Source organism: Oncorhynchus clarkii, chromosome 20 (assembly GCF_045791955.1).
Source record: "Oncorhynchus clarkii lewisi isolate Uvic-CL-2024 chromosome 20, UVic_Ocla_1.0, whole genome shotgun sequence".
NCBI lineage: Eukaryota > Metazoa > Chordata > Actinopteri > Salmoniformes > Salmonidae > Oncorhynchus > Oncorhynchus clarkii.
The window spans coordinates 18,310,729-18,327,312 of record NC_092166.1 but is presented as its reverse complement, the minus strand read 5'-3'; the positions used below and the strand labels follow the sequence as shown (position 1 = coordinate 18,327,312).

General features: G+C 42.0%; 1 protein-coding gene across 5 annotated transcripts in view; it reads left to right on the top strand.

Annotated features, from left to right (window-relative positions):
* The window catches only part of LOC139376031 (partitioning defective 3 homolog), a 226,215-nt gene that overhangs the window by 151,911 nt on the left and 57,720 nt on the right, over positions 1-16,584 (top strand). For 3 of the 5 annotated variants that reach the window (XM_071118114.1, XM_071118115.1, XM_071118113.1), the window contains exons 19-21: positions 5,541-5,771; positions 6,702-6,930; positions 8,892-9,011. In XM_071118114.1, the coding sequence (XP_070974215.1) occupies positions 5,541-5,771; positions 6,702-6,930; positions 8,892-9,011 (580 nt within the window). Of the gene's footprint in view, positions 1-2,705; positions 2,751-5,540; positions 5,772-6,701; positions 6,931-8,891; positions 9,012-16,584 lie in introns of all 5 variants that reach the window. The other 2 variants (XM_071118112.1, XM_071118111.1) reach the window with 1 other exon arrangement.

The following is a 16,584-nucleotide window of genomic DNA, read 5'->3' as shown; positions in this document are numbered from 1 at the left end:
AAAAGTATGTGGACACCTGTTTGTCGAACATCTCATTCCAAAGTCATGGACATTAATATGGAGTTGGCCCCCCTTTTCTGCTATAACAGCCTTCACTCTTCAAGGAAGGCTTTCCACTAGATGTTGGAACATTGCTGCGTGAACTTGCTTCCATTCAGCCACAAAAGCATTATTGCGGTCAGGCACTGATGTTTGGAGATTTGGCCTGGCTCTCAGTTGGTGTTCCAATTCATCACAAAGGTGTTTGAGGGGGTTGAGGTCAGGGCTCTGTACAGGCCAGTCAAGGTCTTCTACACTAATCATGACAAACCGTTTCTGTATGGACCTCGCTTTGTGCACGGCGGCATTGTCATGCTGAAACAGGAAAGGGCATTGCCCAAACTGCTTGAAGCACAGAATCGTCTAGAATGTCATTGTATGCTGTAGCTTTCAGATTTCCCTTCACTGGAACTAAGGGGCCAAGCCCGAACTATGAAAAATAGCCACAGATCATTATTCCTTCTCCACCAAACGTTAGTTGGCACTATGCATTGGGGCAGGTAGTTTTCTCCTGGCATCCGCCAAACCCATTTGGCAGATGGTGAAGCGCGATTCATCACTCCAGTTCAATGGCGGGGAACTTTACACCATTCCAGCAGATGCTTGGCATTGCGCATGGTGATCTTAGGCTTGTGTGCGGCTGCTCAGCCGTGAAAACCCATTTCATGAAGCTCCCAACAAACAGTTATTGTGCTGACGTTGTTTCCAGAGGCAGTTTGGAACTCGGTAGTGAGTGTCGCATCCGAGGACAGACTATATTTACGCTCTACGTGCAGCACTTGGCAGTCCTGTTCTGTGCACTTGTGTGGCCTACCACTTCGACTGAGCTGTTGTTGCTCCTAGATGTTTCCACTTCACAATAACAGCACTTACAGTTAACCCGGGACAGCTCCAGCAGGGCAGAAATGTTACATACTGACTTGTAGGAAAAGTGTCATCCTATGACGGTGCCGTGTTGAATGTCACTGAGCTCTTCAATAAGACATTGGCAGTAGAATGGCCTGTCTATGGAGATTGCTTGGCTGGGTGCTTGATTTTAACGGCCATGGCGTAAATTGCAGAATCCACTCATTTGAAGGGGTGTCCACATACTTTTGTATATTTACTGTAAATACAGTGCCTTCGGAAGCATTGACTTTTTCCACATTGTTACGTTACAGCCTTATTATAAAATTCATTAAATAAATGACAATTTTCAACAATCTACACACAATACCACATAATGATAAGTGAAAACAGGGTTTTAGACATTTTTGCACATTTATAAAAACATAAATACCTTATTTACATAAGCATTCAGACCCTTTACTATGAGACACAAAATTGAGGTCAGGTGCATCCTGTTTCCATTGATTATCCTTGATGTTTCTACAACTTTATTGGAGTCTACCCTGTGGTATATTAAATTGTGGCCTCCATCATTCTTAAATGGAAGAAGTTTGGAACCACCAAGACTCTTCCTAGAGCTGGCCGCCTGGCCAAACTGAGCAATCGGGGGAGAAGGGCCTTGGTCAGGGAGGTGACCAAGAAAACCTGACGGTCACTCTGATAGAGCTCTAGAGTTACTCTGTGGAGATGGGAGAACCTTACAGAAGGAAAACCATCTCTACGGCACTCCACCAATCAGGCCTTTATGGTAGAGTGGCCAGACGGAAGCCACTTCTCAGTAAAAGGCACATGACAGCCCGCTTGGAGTTTAATAAAAACACCTAAAGACTCTCAGACCATGAGAAACAAGAGTCTCTGGTTTGATGAAACCAAGATTGAACTCTTTGGCCTGAATGCCAAGCATCACGTCTGGAGGAAACCTGGCACCATCCTTACGGTGAAGCATGGTGGTGGCAGCATCATGCTGTGAGGATGTCTTTCAGCGGCAGGGACTGGGAGACTAGTCAGTATTGAGGCAAAGATGAACGGAGCAAAGTACAGAGAGATCCTAAAGATGTCATATTTTAGTTCATAATGACAAAGCAAAAAACAGTTTTTCCTTTGTCATTATGGGGTATGGTGTCTAGATTGAAGGAAAAAAACAATCCATTTTAGCATAAGGCTGTAACGTAACAAAATGTGGAAACAGTCAAGTGTTCTGAGAACTTTCCGAAGACCCTACATACCCACTCATTGTTAATTGCATCTGTAAGACACCCTGATATTTGTGGCTTTTACTCTGTAATCCACGTGTGATGCATTTCTGCCTTTTTTATGTGACATCAAACAGGCTGCACACCTCAGAATAAGGTTTCAGCTCACTTCAGATGACATTAAACCTTCCTGATCGCTTTGGCTGACAGTCTTCCACCTCACCCACACTATGCCTGCGTCCCAAATGGCACCCTGTTATATGTGTGTGTGTGGTGCACTACTTTTGACCAGTAATGCCCTATCAAGAGATTAGGGTTCCATTTGGGACATAGTCTATATCTAATCTGCTTCTGATCCCCACTGAATTATTGTAGTCCTGCACTGTTTATATCACAATAGCTCTGATTGCTATCCTAAACCCCTCCATTTCCCTGTCTTTCTGTCTGTGCCTCGCATGGTATCTGATTGCCCTTGAAGTTGCCCAAATATGTGATGTACGCACTGTACAGTAACATTGCTGGAATGTTTGCATGTGGAATGTGCTCACTAACCAATCCTAAATGTGTATTGCCCCCCTTTAACAGTAGCCGACGAGATTAACCTCACCCCTCGCAAAGAGAACACACCAGGTAAGGAGTGACATGTCACTGAGGGAGAACGGACACCTCATCCATTCCAGTTGCTACCCACATTCCATCCTGCAAATCCAGACCTGCTTTAGAATCTACCACCTCACTATGAGAAGAGAATAGAATACAAAGAACCTTGAGACAGTTTGAGGTCATTGTGGTGGAATTGTGGGTGGGTGAATATGGACTTGGCAGTGATTTTTCTTAAGACACGGTAGCACTGCTAATTGTTCTGTGGATGGGGATGTGAGGAGGGGGAGAGACTGAGAGCGCGATAGATTGAGAGAGAGCAAGAGAAAGAGAACGCTCTGTCCTTGGCTGGGCTGCAAACTGACAGCAAGTCATCCGTCATTGTCAGCTGTGTGTTTTCACAGCCACCTCTAAATAGAAGTTCCTTCGAAGGATGGGATTTAGCTGAAAGGCACAGTGAAAGCAAGAGAAAGAAATGGGTTTAGCAGAATGTACGCCACAGTGAAGCAGGAAAAATGAAGGGAACCATCAGGAAATAGAAGCAGTCTGGTAGAACTACTGTACACATGAACGAGACTAAATATGTCATTAATGTCCCTTGTTTTCTCCAAATATTGTCTGAGCAGTCACTTGCAAGAGAGATACCTGGTATGCATCCCAAATGGCACCCTATTTCCTATTTAGTGCACTGCTTTTGACCAGAGCCCTATGAGTCCTATTTCGGGAATAGAGTTCCATTTGGGAATCTGCCCCACGCTTCAATGTGGGTGGCCGTGGATATTGTGGCTGCTTGGCTGGGAGTGAGAAGTGGAGCGAAGGTGGAAGGCGGTAAATTGAATACATTGCAGCCTGAACAAGCAGGGCTGGTGCCTATTAATTTTCATCAGGCTGTCCTGTCCTCTTAACGTCTCACTGAAGCAGCGGCTGATGGGCTTTCATGCATCAAACCACATTCATTTGGTTTTAGTCTTCAGTCAGCAGCCCAGTCACACCTCGGTGGTAGTCTTAAAAATGACATGAATTCAGACCTCTGACAGACGGCGTGAGTCAAGAACATCAGGCAGCGGTTTGTTTGAGATGGAGTTTCAGATAGTCAGACCTGGCAACCTCCAGCCTTCTACATATCTGTACTAGGCGTATTTATACAGACCGCCACCCTATTCAAACTGAAGATAACGTGGGTCGTACAGAGATCGGTGGTGCTCCCTTATGATAATAAATACAGGTATCAATCACCCTGCAGTCAGGAGTAATGTCAAACAGGGAATACCCTGGAAGAGTCCCAAATAGCACCCTAAACCTTATAGTGCACTACTTTTGACCAGGGCCCATGGAACTCTGGTCAAAAGTAGTGCACTATGTAGGGAATAGGGTGCCATTTGAGAATCCCTGTGTGACTATAGGACCCACTGGAGTTGCACATGTAGGCACGTAATCGACTGGAAACGTCTTGGAAAGTTTGAAGGAATAACTGTTGCTATTGTCCATTAGGGAGCTGTATAACAGTGGGCAAACACCTCTCCATTGCCCTCTACTAACCTAGTGGACAAACATGTGGATACAGTCTGTGTCAAAAATGTCCTATAGCCAATCAGTGGAGGAGTATGGCCCTCTGGCCCAGGCTATTGTGTCCCACCTCTCGCAGGCTATGCTATGTCTATTCCCTATAGTGCACTACTTTTGACCAGAACTTTATGGGACGTCACTCCCTCTCCCAGGCTGTCACTGTGATCATTTTCCCAGGATTTGGGATTTGTTTTGGGCCTGCTAAATGGACCATGCCTCATTGCTGCTTTAGCTCGGAGTGAATGTGTAGATTAAAGGAGGAGAGTGTAGCACAGGGGCCGGGCAGACAAAATAACCCTTGAAACGCTTAAGAAAATAGCCTGAAATATATTAGCCTATAATAATAGTTATTAGGGTGAAATTACATTTCCACAATTTAAATTGTAATTGAGTGGTTATCGTGCAATGTATTTTTCCGATGAACAAAAATCGTGTTTTACAAATATTTAGTGGATGTAGTCTTGAACTGGAGGCTAGAAACAACAGGCCTGCGTCACAAATGGCACCCTATTCCCTATAGAAAGCACTACTAGTATTAGCTCCCCGGGCCTCTTGTTTACCCAGTTCCAGTAGCTCTGCTACAGTATACTCTGTGGTTTAGAGGGCTGTAGAGTCAGCTGGGCTGTTCCCCTGAGGTAATCCATCCCACTCTCTGGTTGCAATGCACATAGCACCCTATTCTGTGTATAGTACACTACTTTTATAAGGGTCCTGGTCAAAAGTAATGCACTACATAGGGTGCCATTTGAGACACATCCTCTCCACGCCTCCATACCACTCTACATTTTATTTATCTACAATACCCCCTCAACCTGTGAGTGATGGACAAGAGATGTACTGTAGACCTACAGGGGTACTCAACTCTGACCCTACGAGGCCCGAAGCCTGCTGGTTTTCTGTTCTACCTGATAATTAATTGCACCCACTTGGTGTCCCAGGTCTAAATCAGTCCCTGATTAGAGAGGAAAAATATAAGGTCCAGATTTGCATTTGTGGGACTTACTCTTATCTAGGCTTTAGCCAAAACACTATCATTTGTAAAAGTTATTCCACTTTTTTCAATGCAACACAACCTGTTTTGGTTACATGTTAGTGTGAGCTCCATCCAAGTTTTCATTTCAACTCACGGGTAGTCAAGTAAAATAACAAGGTGCTTTAGTTGAACACAGCCCTGCATTAAAAAAATACAATCTCCTTTAGTTCCCTCATAGCTTAATCAAATAAGTAAGTTTTGATACTGTTGCTCCTCCCCAGGGTCTTCCACCAGGGACGTGGGTCCTTTCTTAGGCCTCAAGAAGTCCAGCTCTCTAGAGAGTTTACAGACAGCCGTTGCCGAGGTAACGCTGAACGGTGACATGCCCTTCCACAGGCCACGCCCACGCATCATCAGGGGGCGGGGCTGCAATGAGAGCTTCCGGGCTGCCATCGACAAGTCATACGACAGGCCAGCCGCTACAGAGGATGACGATGAGGACATGGAGACATGTAAGAGACTTCTGTTGGACAAATCTCCATAAGATAGACTTCTGTTGGACATACACTACCGTTCAAAAGTTTGGGGTCACTTAGAAAAGTCATTGTTTTTGAAAAAAATGTATCATTTTGTCCATTAAAATAACATCAAATTGATCAGAAATACAGTGTAGGCATAGTTCATGTTGTAAATTACTATTGTTGCTAGAAATGGCAGATTTTTTTTTTTAAACAATTGTTTAATGGAATATCTACATTTTAAAAGGATAATTGATCATTAATAAACCCACAAATGCTGATGCTCCAGATACTCAACTAGTCTAAAGAAGACCAGTTTTATTGCTTCTTTAAACAGAACAACAGATTTCAGCTGTGCTAACATAATTGCAAAAGGGCTTTCTAATGATCAATTAGCCTTTTAAAATGATAAACTTGGATTAGCTAACACAACGTGCCATTGGAACGCAGGAATGATGGTTGCTGATAATGGGCCTCTGTACGCCTATGTAGATATTCCATAAAATACAGCCGTTTCCGACTACAATAGTCATTTGCAACATTAACAATGTCTACACTGTATTTCGGATCAATTTGATGTTATTTTAATGGACAAAAAATGTGCTTTTCTTTCAAAAACAAGGACATTTCTAAGTGACCCCAAACTTTTGAATAGTTGTGTACCTCCGTAAGATAGACATCTATTGGACAGATCGTAGTTCAGGAGACATGTAAGATATAATTATATTGGATAGAAATATTAGCTGACCAAAAGCCAAATACTTTCACACATACTCTATCTTCCATTGATATCTACACACAATTAATGCTAAAGTTCAAGTTACCTGTGTGTATTAAAAGTAAGGATTCAAGATCAAAGATTCAAAGACCATTTCTTCTTTAAAGATTCCAGCAATATAAAACGTTCTGTTACTGTCTGTCCAGTGGAGGAGGACACCGAGGAGAGCTCTCGGTCTGGGCGCGACTCTGTGTCCACCGTGGCGGATCTGACGCCACTGCCTAACACCGAGAGACCGCTGGTCAACGGCAACCGCACCGATGAAGACGAGAAGGACAAGGGTGGGAATGACAAAAAGAAACAGAAGGACAAAGAGAAGGACAGCAAGAACAAGGCTAAGAAAGGCATGCTGAAAGGCCTGGGAGACATGTTCAGGTAGGACGCGTACGCACACATACACACTCTCCATTCTCCTCTACCAGTCTTTTACCCACCATTATAAGTGGGTCATGCCTTTCATCTGATTGTCTGAGATGGTCTCTGAGATGCCAATGATGCATACATTATTTATTCCTAGTGGTTTTGACGGAGGTTATGTCCCAAATAGCACCCTATTCGCTATATATAGTGCACTACTTATTTAGTAAAAGTAGTGTACAAAAGTGGTTCTGACAGAGAATGCCGATAGTATAAAATAATAAGGAGCTCCTGTCAGATATGCAGATCAGATGTGTTTGGCTTAAAGGTTTCTGGAAGCTTGAATTGTTTGGCTGCTATTATTGCAGGGAAAATTAGAATCATTATTGACCTGAGCACTGTCAGTAGTTACACACACACACTTTAATCAAGCCCAGATAAAGTATTTGAAATAACTTTGAATAACACAGGTCTGGTTGGAGTGTGTTGTTAGTCGCTCTCTAAACAGAGACACCAGACAGAGGCTAGTCAGAGCTGACCCTCTCAGTTCTCTGGGCTCCACGCACTTACACACACACTGCAGCCCAATCAAAACCTCATTACCATCGGACCACAGCATCCTCCCTCTCCTACTCTACACCAATCAACACTTGGACTCAAAGCAACACCCAATCTGCTCGCTTTGCAGCCTCCTCAAAATGGCCACTGCCCAGACACACACACACACACACACACACACACACACACACACACGTGTGGATTTGTCAATATGGTTGGTTTTTCAATGCTACGGTGTAGTAAAGTGAAGAACTGTAACTCATGAAAGGTTTCGAGCTGTGCTATAGTCAGACTGTCAAGCCAGACCTTATCACATCAAGATGAATTTGAAATGCGTCTTATGTGATTGCAATGCATTCTGTCTGTCCATCTCATATCTCTGTCGTTTGATGTTAAACTGCCGTGGCTCATCGTTATCTTCTCATGGACATTCTTTATCTGAGAAAATAACTTGACCGCAAATATATAAAGCAATGCAGTCTCTCTCCCTTTCTCTCTTTCTCTCGCTCTCTTTCTCTCTGTTGACGCTTTTTCTCAGAGCCGTTGAACTTGAAGTCTCAAGTCGCCTGCTTCTTTAGTTCAAATATCTCTTGTAAATTCCCATATTATCAGTGGTGTTGAACTCGTGAGCAGAGAAGTGATAAGGGTTCTGTGCGCAGAATATTAAGAATATTAAATGCCCTTCTGTCATGATGAATGTCCTCATCTCAAAGTTTCAGTAGTGCCTCCTGTCATAAATCTCCACTGTGTCCCAAATGGCACCCTATTCCCTAGATACATAGGGGCTCTGGTTGAAAGTAGTGCACTATAAGGGGAACAGGGTACCATTTTGGAGTCCCAATTAATATTGGGACGTGGCTGGTGTTTAAGGAGACTTAATGGAAGCCACTGGCGTGGAAAGAGAAACTGTCACCCGCTGTCTCTGTGATAAATAGGACAATTCTCAATATTAACACCTACACATCACTGTCAACCACTTTATGCTACATTTGAGGCCATTTGTTGATCAATTAATCAGGCAATAGACCTCCCCCTGCTGTATTTCGCTCCGCTCTGTTTCTCACTCTCTGAGACTCTGCTGGCCAATTTCCCTCTGAGTTAGCCTAGGAAAACTCAGTCAAGTAGAATGTAAAAGTTGAGAGCTAAACATTTGGCGTTTTTATAAGAAGTAAGTTGGAGAGAGTGGCAGAGTTGATCACCATTAGTAGTTTACTAGTTATTATCTCTGGGGGAACTGTTTGAATGTGTCCCAAATGGCAATATATTCTATATTCCCTATAAAGTGTACTACTTTTAACCAGATCCAATAGGGCTCTGGTTAAAAGGAGTGTGTTAGGGGTGCCATTTGGGATGCACACATAGAAATACCCAAATCGAAGCCATTTTGGTAAAATTGTCTGCTGAATTCATTTATGTTTCAGGTTTGGTAAACATCGCAAGGACGGAGAGAAAATTGAGCTTAAAGGGTCAAGCAAGTGGAGGCCGGAAGAGCTGCAAGCCTCAGAGGAAGAAACACTGAGGATGAGACTGGAGCAGGAGAGGTCAGTGTCTGTCTACACACACCATTTTGTAATAATGTTTTATTGTTATAGAGACTGACAGGACAGTTAAAAAATAGATGTTTTGTGGTGGGACTGGGATTCAATCCCACACGAATACAAGCGTAATGTGCTGAAAGGCATTGGGGGGTGCTACCCACTAGACAAGCCCCAGGACACGAGCTCAACTCAGTCTAATGAAGGATAGGGCAGGAGGGCAATGTGCCAGTCATTTGGGCACCAGGTTGTAAATGCCAAAGCGTATTACTGAACATACACACATACATACATACATACATACATACAGTTGAAGTCGGAAGTTTACATACACTTAGGTTGGAGTCATGAAAACTCGTTTTTCAACCGCTCCACAAATGTCTTGTTAACAAACTATAGTTTTGGGAAGTCGGTTAGGACATCTACTTTCTGCATGACACAAGTAACTTTTCCAACAATTGTTTACAGACAGATTATTTCACTTATAATTCACTGTATCACAATTCCAGTGGGTCAGAAGTTGACTGTGCCTTTAAACAGCTTGGAAAATTCCATAAAATTATGTCATGGCTTTAAAAGCTTCTGATAGGCTAATTGACATAATTTGAGTCAATTGGAGGTGTACCTGTGGATGTATTTCAAGGCCTACCTACAAAGTCAGTGCCTCTTTGCGTGACATCATGGGAATATCAAAAGAAATCAGCCAAGACCTCAGAAAATAAATGGTAGACCTCCACAAGTCTGGTTCATCCTTGGGAGCAATTTCCAAACGCCTGAAGGTACCATGTTCATCTGTACAAACAATAGTACGCATTCATGTGATGAAAGAAATAAAAGCTGATATTAATCACACTCTACTATTATTCTGACATTTCACATTCTTAAAATAAAGTGGTGATCCTAACTGACCGAAGACAGGGAATTTTTACTAGGATTAAATGTCAGGAATGGTGAAAAACTGAGTTTAAATGTATTTGGCAAAGCTGTATGTAAACTTCTGACTTCAACTGTACATGTTTTAGGTGCATGATCACTGCCCCTAAAGCATGGTATTTAACACTTGTATTTCACATTATTAGAAAGTTCAGATATCAGTTTTGAGGGTGATTATTCACATTGTGATAACACCCTATAATGTTGAGTAATAACTGGTTTGACAAAATGCAACTGAATATTGCGATGTTCTCACCTATTTATGACATGTTCTTGTGTAGTTACGCTGCTTCCTCTCCTCTCCAACTACTGCATTTGGGACACAACCATGGATTCCTCAAAATTAAAATGGTGTTTTTAGTAGTACTTAGTTATACAGGCATCATACAGTAAATTCTACTACTTGAGGTCAAATAGGATCTTGCACAAGACATCGCTGTCACTGAAATGTACCATTGATGTAAAACTCAACTAAAGCAATTAACAGGGCTTTCTGGTCGGTCACATCGTCTTTTCTATTTCTACCAGGAACCAAAGAAAGTTCAAGGGTCAACATATTGGGAAGCCTCACTGAAAGAGCCTGCTCTGTCTTCGTTCCCCGGCCTGTCTTACTTGCCCCTGTCTCAATGACTACATCCTTTTCTGTGATCCCACAAGTCAACTAAAAGCTACATTCACACATACGCTAGAGACAGGGTGAGAGTCCCAAGTGGCACCCTATTCCCTTTATAGTTGCCCTGGTCTAAAGTAGTGCACTATATTGGGAATAGGGTGCTATTTGGGATGCAACTAAAAAATAGAGAGAGGGAGTGCGTTGGTGCTTGATGTACACCACCCTACTGCAGCACTGAGTGTTTCCTTTGATTTACCCTCTATTAAAGGACTGAAAGTTTTGGGGGCAATCATTGACATGAGAGCTTCTTTTGAAGCCCAGATATTTAGTGCCCTGGCTGTGGGTGATAATGATCACACTCATCACAACACTTCCATTTCTACGTACCATGTCATTACAGTGCTGATGCACAGCCAATCACTTGGACATGGAGACCAAATCAAAGGGACTGCCATTATAAATTCACATCAACAAAATAGCTCCCTCTGCTTTAAGCTCTCGGCTAATAAGTTTTGCAAATTATGGATTCAGAAGGAAATATACTGCAAGGTGAATCAATGCACAATTTATTTAGATCATAAGCCATTGCTATACATATGTTAATGATCTTGTCATGAAATACCGAGAGTTGAGACACCCAGAAATCATTATGATCAGACCTATAGGAAACACTTGTATGAATATATCTGACGTGACTTACTGTAGTAGCAATTTTATTTATATATATATATACATATATATATATATATACATACATACATACATACATACATACATACATACATACATACATACATACATACACACACAAATATATATTTTATATATATATATATATATATATATATATATATATATATACACACACAAGTATATATACATATATATATATATATATATATATGTATATATATATATGTATATATATATATATGTATATATATATATGTATATATATATATACGTATATATATATATATATATATACACATATACACATATATACACACATATACACATATATATATACATATACATATATATATATATATACATATATATATATATATATATATATATATATAAACACACACACACACAAGTATGTGGATACCCCTTCAATTAGTGGATTTGGATATTTCAGACACACCCGTTGCTGATAGGTGTAGAAAATCGAGCACACGGCATGCAATCTCCATAGATTAACATTGGCAATAGAAAGGCCTTACTGAAGAGCTCTGTGACTTTCAACATGGCACCGTCATAGGAGAAAATAAGTCAGTTCAAATTTCTGCCTTGCTAGAGCTGCTCCGGCCAACTGTAAGTGCTGTTATTGTGAAGTGGAAAAGTCTCGGAGCAACAACAGCTCAGCCGCAAAGTGGTAGGCCACACGAGCTCATAGAACGGGACCGCTGAGTGCTGAAGCGTGTAGCATATAAAAATCATTGTCCTCGGTTGCAACACTGATTACCGAGTTCCAAACTGCCTCTGGAAGCAACGTCAGCACAATAACTGTTTGTCGGGAGCTTCATGAAATGGGTTTCCATGGCGGGGTCGCCGCACTCCACCATGCGCAATGCCAAGTGTCAGCTGGACTGGTGTAAAGCTTGCCGCCATTGGACTGGAGTGATAAATCACGCTTCACCATCTGGCATTCTGACGGACAAATCTGGGTTACCGACCTGCCCGACTGCGTAGTGCTAACTGTAACGTTTGGGAGAGGAGGAATAATGGTCTGGGGCTGTTTTCCATGGTTCGGACTAGGCCCCTTAGTTCCGGTGAAGGAAAATCGTAATGCACAGCATACAATGACATTTTAGACAATTCTGTGTTTCCAACTTTGTGGCAACAGTTTGGGGAAGGCCTTTTCTTGTTTCAGCAAGACAATGCCCCTGTGCACATAGCGAGGTCCAGACAAAAGTGGTTTGTAGAAATCGGTGTGGAAGAACTTGACTGGCCTGCACAGAGCCCTGACCTCAACCCCATCCAACACCTTTTGGAATTAATTGGAACGCCGACTGTGAGCCATGCCTAATCGCCCAACATCACTAATGCTCGTGTGGCTGAATGGAAGCAAGTCCCCACAGCAATGTTCCAACATTTAGTGGAAAGCCTTCCTTGAAGAGTGGAGGCTGTTATGGCAGCAAACGGGGAAAAAACTTGTTATTAATGCCCATGATTTTGGAATAAAGATGTTCGACAAGCAGGTGTCCACATACTTTTGGTCATGGAGTATATATCTGCATCACTGTGGTACATAGGTCTCTGCATTAAACACAAAATGTCCTCTGTACATTTTTGATCACATTCAATACTAATCTCTAGATGGATCTCAAGTTACAGTAAGTCAGTGTGGGTGTATCATCAATCATGCTTCATTTCTTATCCAGATGAAACACTTGTGTTCTCAGTGTGCTATCTACCTACTCCTCCACCCCTCTCCCTACAGACCATTCCGTGGTGAACAGCTAAGGTATTCATTTTAAGTGCAAGGAGGGAGTACCTCAACGAGCACATAATTACAGCTACGCCAATTATCAACCTTTAAACTAGCAATTATCATCCCCTTGCTTCTCTCTGGGCCTCTTTACTGCTGGGGAACGAGGGAAAGAGAAAGGAGGACAGACAGGTTTGCCTCGTCTAGCACTCAACAGGGAAATCTAAATAATTATGCCTCAAGAAATATGCATAATGAAATGGTAAGTCAAAGAAAAGGGTTTTCCATTTAACTGTGAAATAAAATAGTCATTATACGGGACAATATTTCTCCATAAAGGCAGTAATATTTCCCAGATGAGCTCGAAAAGAGCTCATCACATATTCTAGGCAGTCGCTGAGATGAATAGACTAAGCAATCTTTTGAATAATATTATGTTTAGGATTTGTTTTGGAAACAAAGTCCTCTTATAACACATTAGCACTGTAGCCTGCCCTGAGTGAAGACACTCTAAAGCTTGTTTGTAGACTCAGCGAATATCTACATTACCAGAAGGAAACGGGCCCTTGAGAGATCTTTCTTTAAACCCGGAGAAAACAAGGTTTGTGTTGCGAGTGTAGTAAGCTAGTGATGGGAAACACTGTGCTGCTGATGAGGGCAGACATGGCAATCTGCTCCCTCAGAAGCCTTTCCATGGAAGGGAGGTAAAGGGGTCACCAATGCTATGTTCTAATCAGGCTAGCTAGACCGACAGAATGAATTTGTCTCCTTACAACAGCAGCTGCCTTGACACGAAAGCCTGTACAATCTCAATCCCTACATCTTCTGAAAGAACCACTACAGCTGAATCGTCTTCCTCAAATTCAAGCACTGTTTACATTGTACCACAAAAATGCTAATTGTTCCCCAATCCATTCAAATTAGATATTCTATCTTGAGAATAGCAAGTGCCAACACATGTCATAATCCTGAGCCTCTATCCAAGTGGGCCAGCCAGAAAGAAGGACTGAGTTAACCGTAGGACCAAACAATGGCCTCAGCCCTGACATGTTTCTGTGAGGAAACCCTCCCAGGTCTTAATGATTGGCCCTCATGAGAGATGGAAATATCTCTACTTGGCAAAGAGTAGGTGGCTAGGAGCTATAATGGGTTCTACACTAGGGAAGGAGGGGGTAGTAGATGGCATAAGAACCAGGGTTGGTGAGAGACCTTTCCTCATTTTCCACACAGAACAATGTTCCATTGTGTTCACTGTGTAACAATAATGTGATGTCCCTTGGTGACAGCAGTGGAAAAAGTACCCAATTGGCGTACTTGAGGAAAAGTAAACATACTTTTTTATAGAAAATGACTCAAGTCACCCAGTAAAATATTACTTGAGTAAAAGTATTAGGTTTTAAATATACCTAGTAGCTCCAAGTAGAAATAGTACTGCCATATTCTGGTTACTAGAACTCTAATAGTTAGCTAATTTTCAGTTTGTTACAAAATAAGCTAGTATAGTGTGGAGAATCATTGTACCATCAATCACTGTGAAATATATTTTCAATAACCAAAAATGTTGTTTTAGCTGTTTTGAAGCTGGTATACAAAACCAAAAGTAAAATACGCAAAACTAAAGAACGGGAAGCATAGAAATAGTGCACATAGATCAGATCTACCCCTTCTTAGACTTGTTTTCAAGTAGTGATCAATCTATAACTCACATTGCTCTGTGAATTTTGTCTGATCGCCCAAAAAGTTGCATATTGATTTAAGTATCAAATGTGAACGTCATTACTAAAATATACTTCAGTATAAAAAAATGTCAAATTCCTTATTAACCAAACCAGACGGCACTTTTATTTACATTTTTGATTTAAGGATAGCCAGGGGCACACTCCAACGCTGCCATAATTTATAAACAAAGCATGTGTGTTTAGTGAGTTCGTCAGATCAGAGGACGTACAGGTGATCAGGGATGTGTGACCGTTTTCCTGTCCTGCCAAGTGTTCAAAATGTAAAGAGGACTTTGGGTGTCAGGAAAAATGTATGGAGCAAAAAGTATATTTTCTTTAGGAATTTAGTGAAGTAAAAGTTGTCAAATATAAATAGTCAAGTTCAGATACTCCCCAAAAATAGCTTAAGTAGTATTTTTACTTAAGTACTTTACACCCTTGCTTGGTGGTAAAAGCTACACAATAATGATAAAACATACTGAATGAAAGGAAAGTGGGATTAGATGTATACATAATATATTCCGGACAGTTGATTCACCAGACACGAGCTTGTCGGTGTCCCAAATGGTACCATATTCCCTTTATTGTGCACTACTGTTGACCAGGCCTAGTGCACTATATTGGGAATATGGTGCCATTTAGGATGCACTAAACAATTCTGTTTTTCTGTCTAGCTGTGAAGAGAAGGCCCTGACCCTCACCTGAGGAGTAAATTCATACAGACAGTCAATTAGAGGTGGATTTTCTCTAGCCTCTGGCCTTGACCAATCAATATGTGTTTTACCGGCGGATTTGCAAATCCCAACTGATCCTTGGGAAAGGAACTGCCATTACAGATCAGACATTGATTAGGTTAAAGTTTCTGCTTCTCCACCCTTCCCAAGGTAGCCTACTCAGACCGCCACAGAATTTCTAACTATTTCACTGCAGTAGTGGAAAGTTTACACAAGGGTTTAAAAATACATAAGTGTTATAGAAAGAAGGTGCAGCCGCCTTTTACAATAAGGATGTAAAAATGTTTGTCTCAAATGCACCCTATTCACTGTATAGGGCTCTGGTCAAAAGCTGTACGCTATATAGGGAAGCCTACCAGACGAGCTAAATTCCTTCAATGCTCGCTTTGAGGCAAGCAACACTGAACCATGCAAAAGAGCACTAGCTGTTCCGGATGACTGTGATCACACTCTCCGTAGCCGATAAAGCGTAAGACCTTTAAACAGGTTAACATTCATAAGGCCGCAGAGCCAGACTGATTACCAGGACTGCGTACTCAGAGCATACGCCGACCAGCTGGCAAATGACATTTTCAACCTCTCACTGACCCAGTCTGTAATACCTACATATTTCAAGCAGACCACCATAGTCCCTGTACCCAAGAATCCCAAGGTAGCCATTCTAAATACTATCTCCCCGTAGCACTCATATCTATAGCCATGAAATGCTTTGAAAGGCAGGTCCTGGCTCACATCAACACCATCGTCCCAGACACGCTTGAACCACTCCAATTTGCATACCACCCCAACAGATACACAGATTACGCAATCGCTATTGCACTCCACACTGCCCTTTGCCACCCGGACAAAAGGAACAACTTTGTAAGAATGCTGGTCATTGACTACAGCTCAGCGTTCAACAACATAGTGCCCTCCAAGCTCATCACTAAGCTAAGGATTTAACACCTCCCTCTGTAACTGGATCCTGAACTTCCTGATGGGCCATTTGGTGAGGGTAGGCAACAGTGCTTCTGCCACGCTGGCCCTCAACACAGGGGCTCCTCAGGGATGTGTGCCTAGTCCCCTCCTGTACTCCTTGTTTACCCACGACCGCGTGGCCGCACACGACTTATAATTAATTACCTTGGCCAACGACACAACAGTG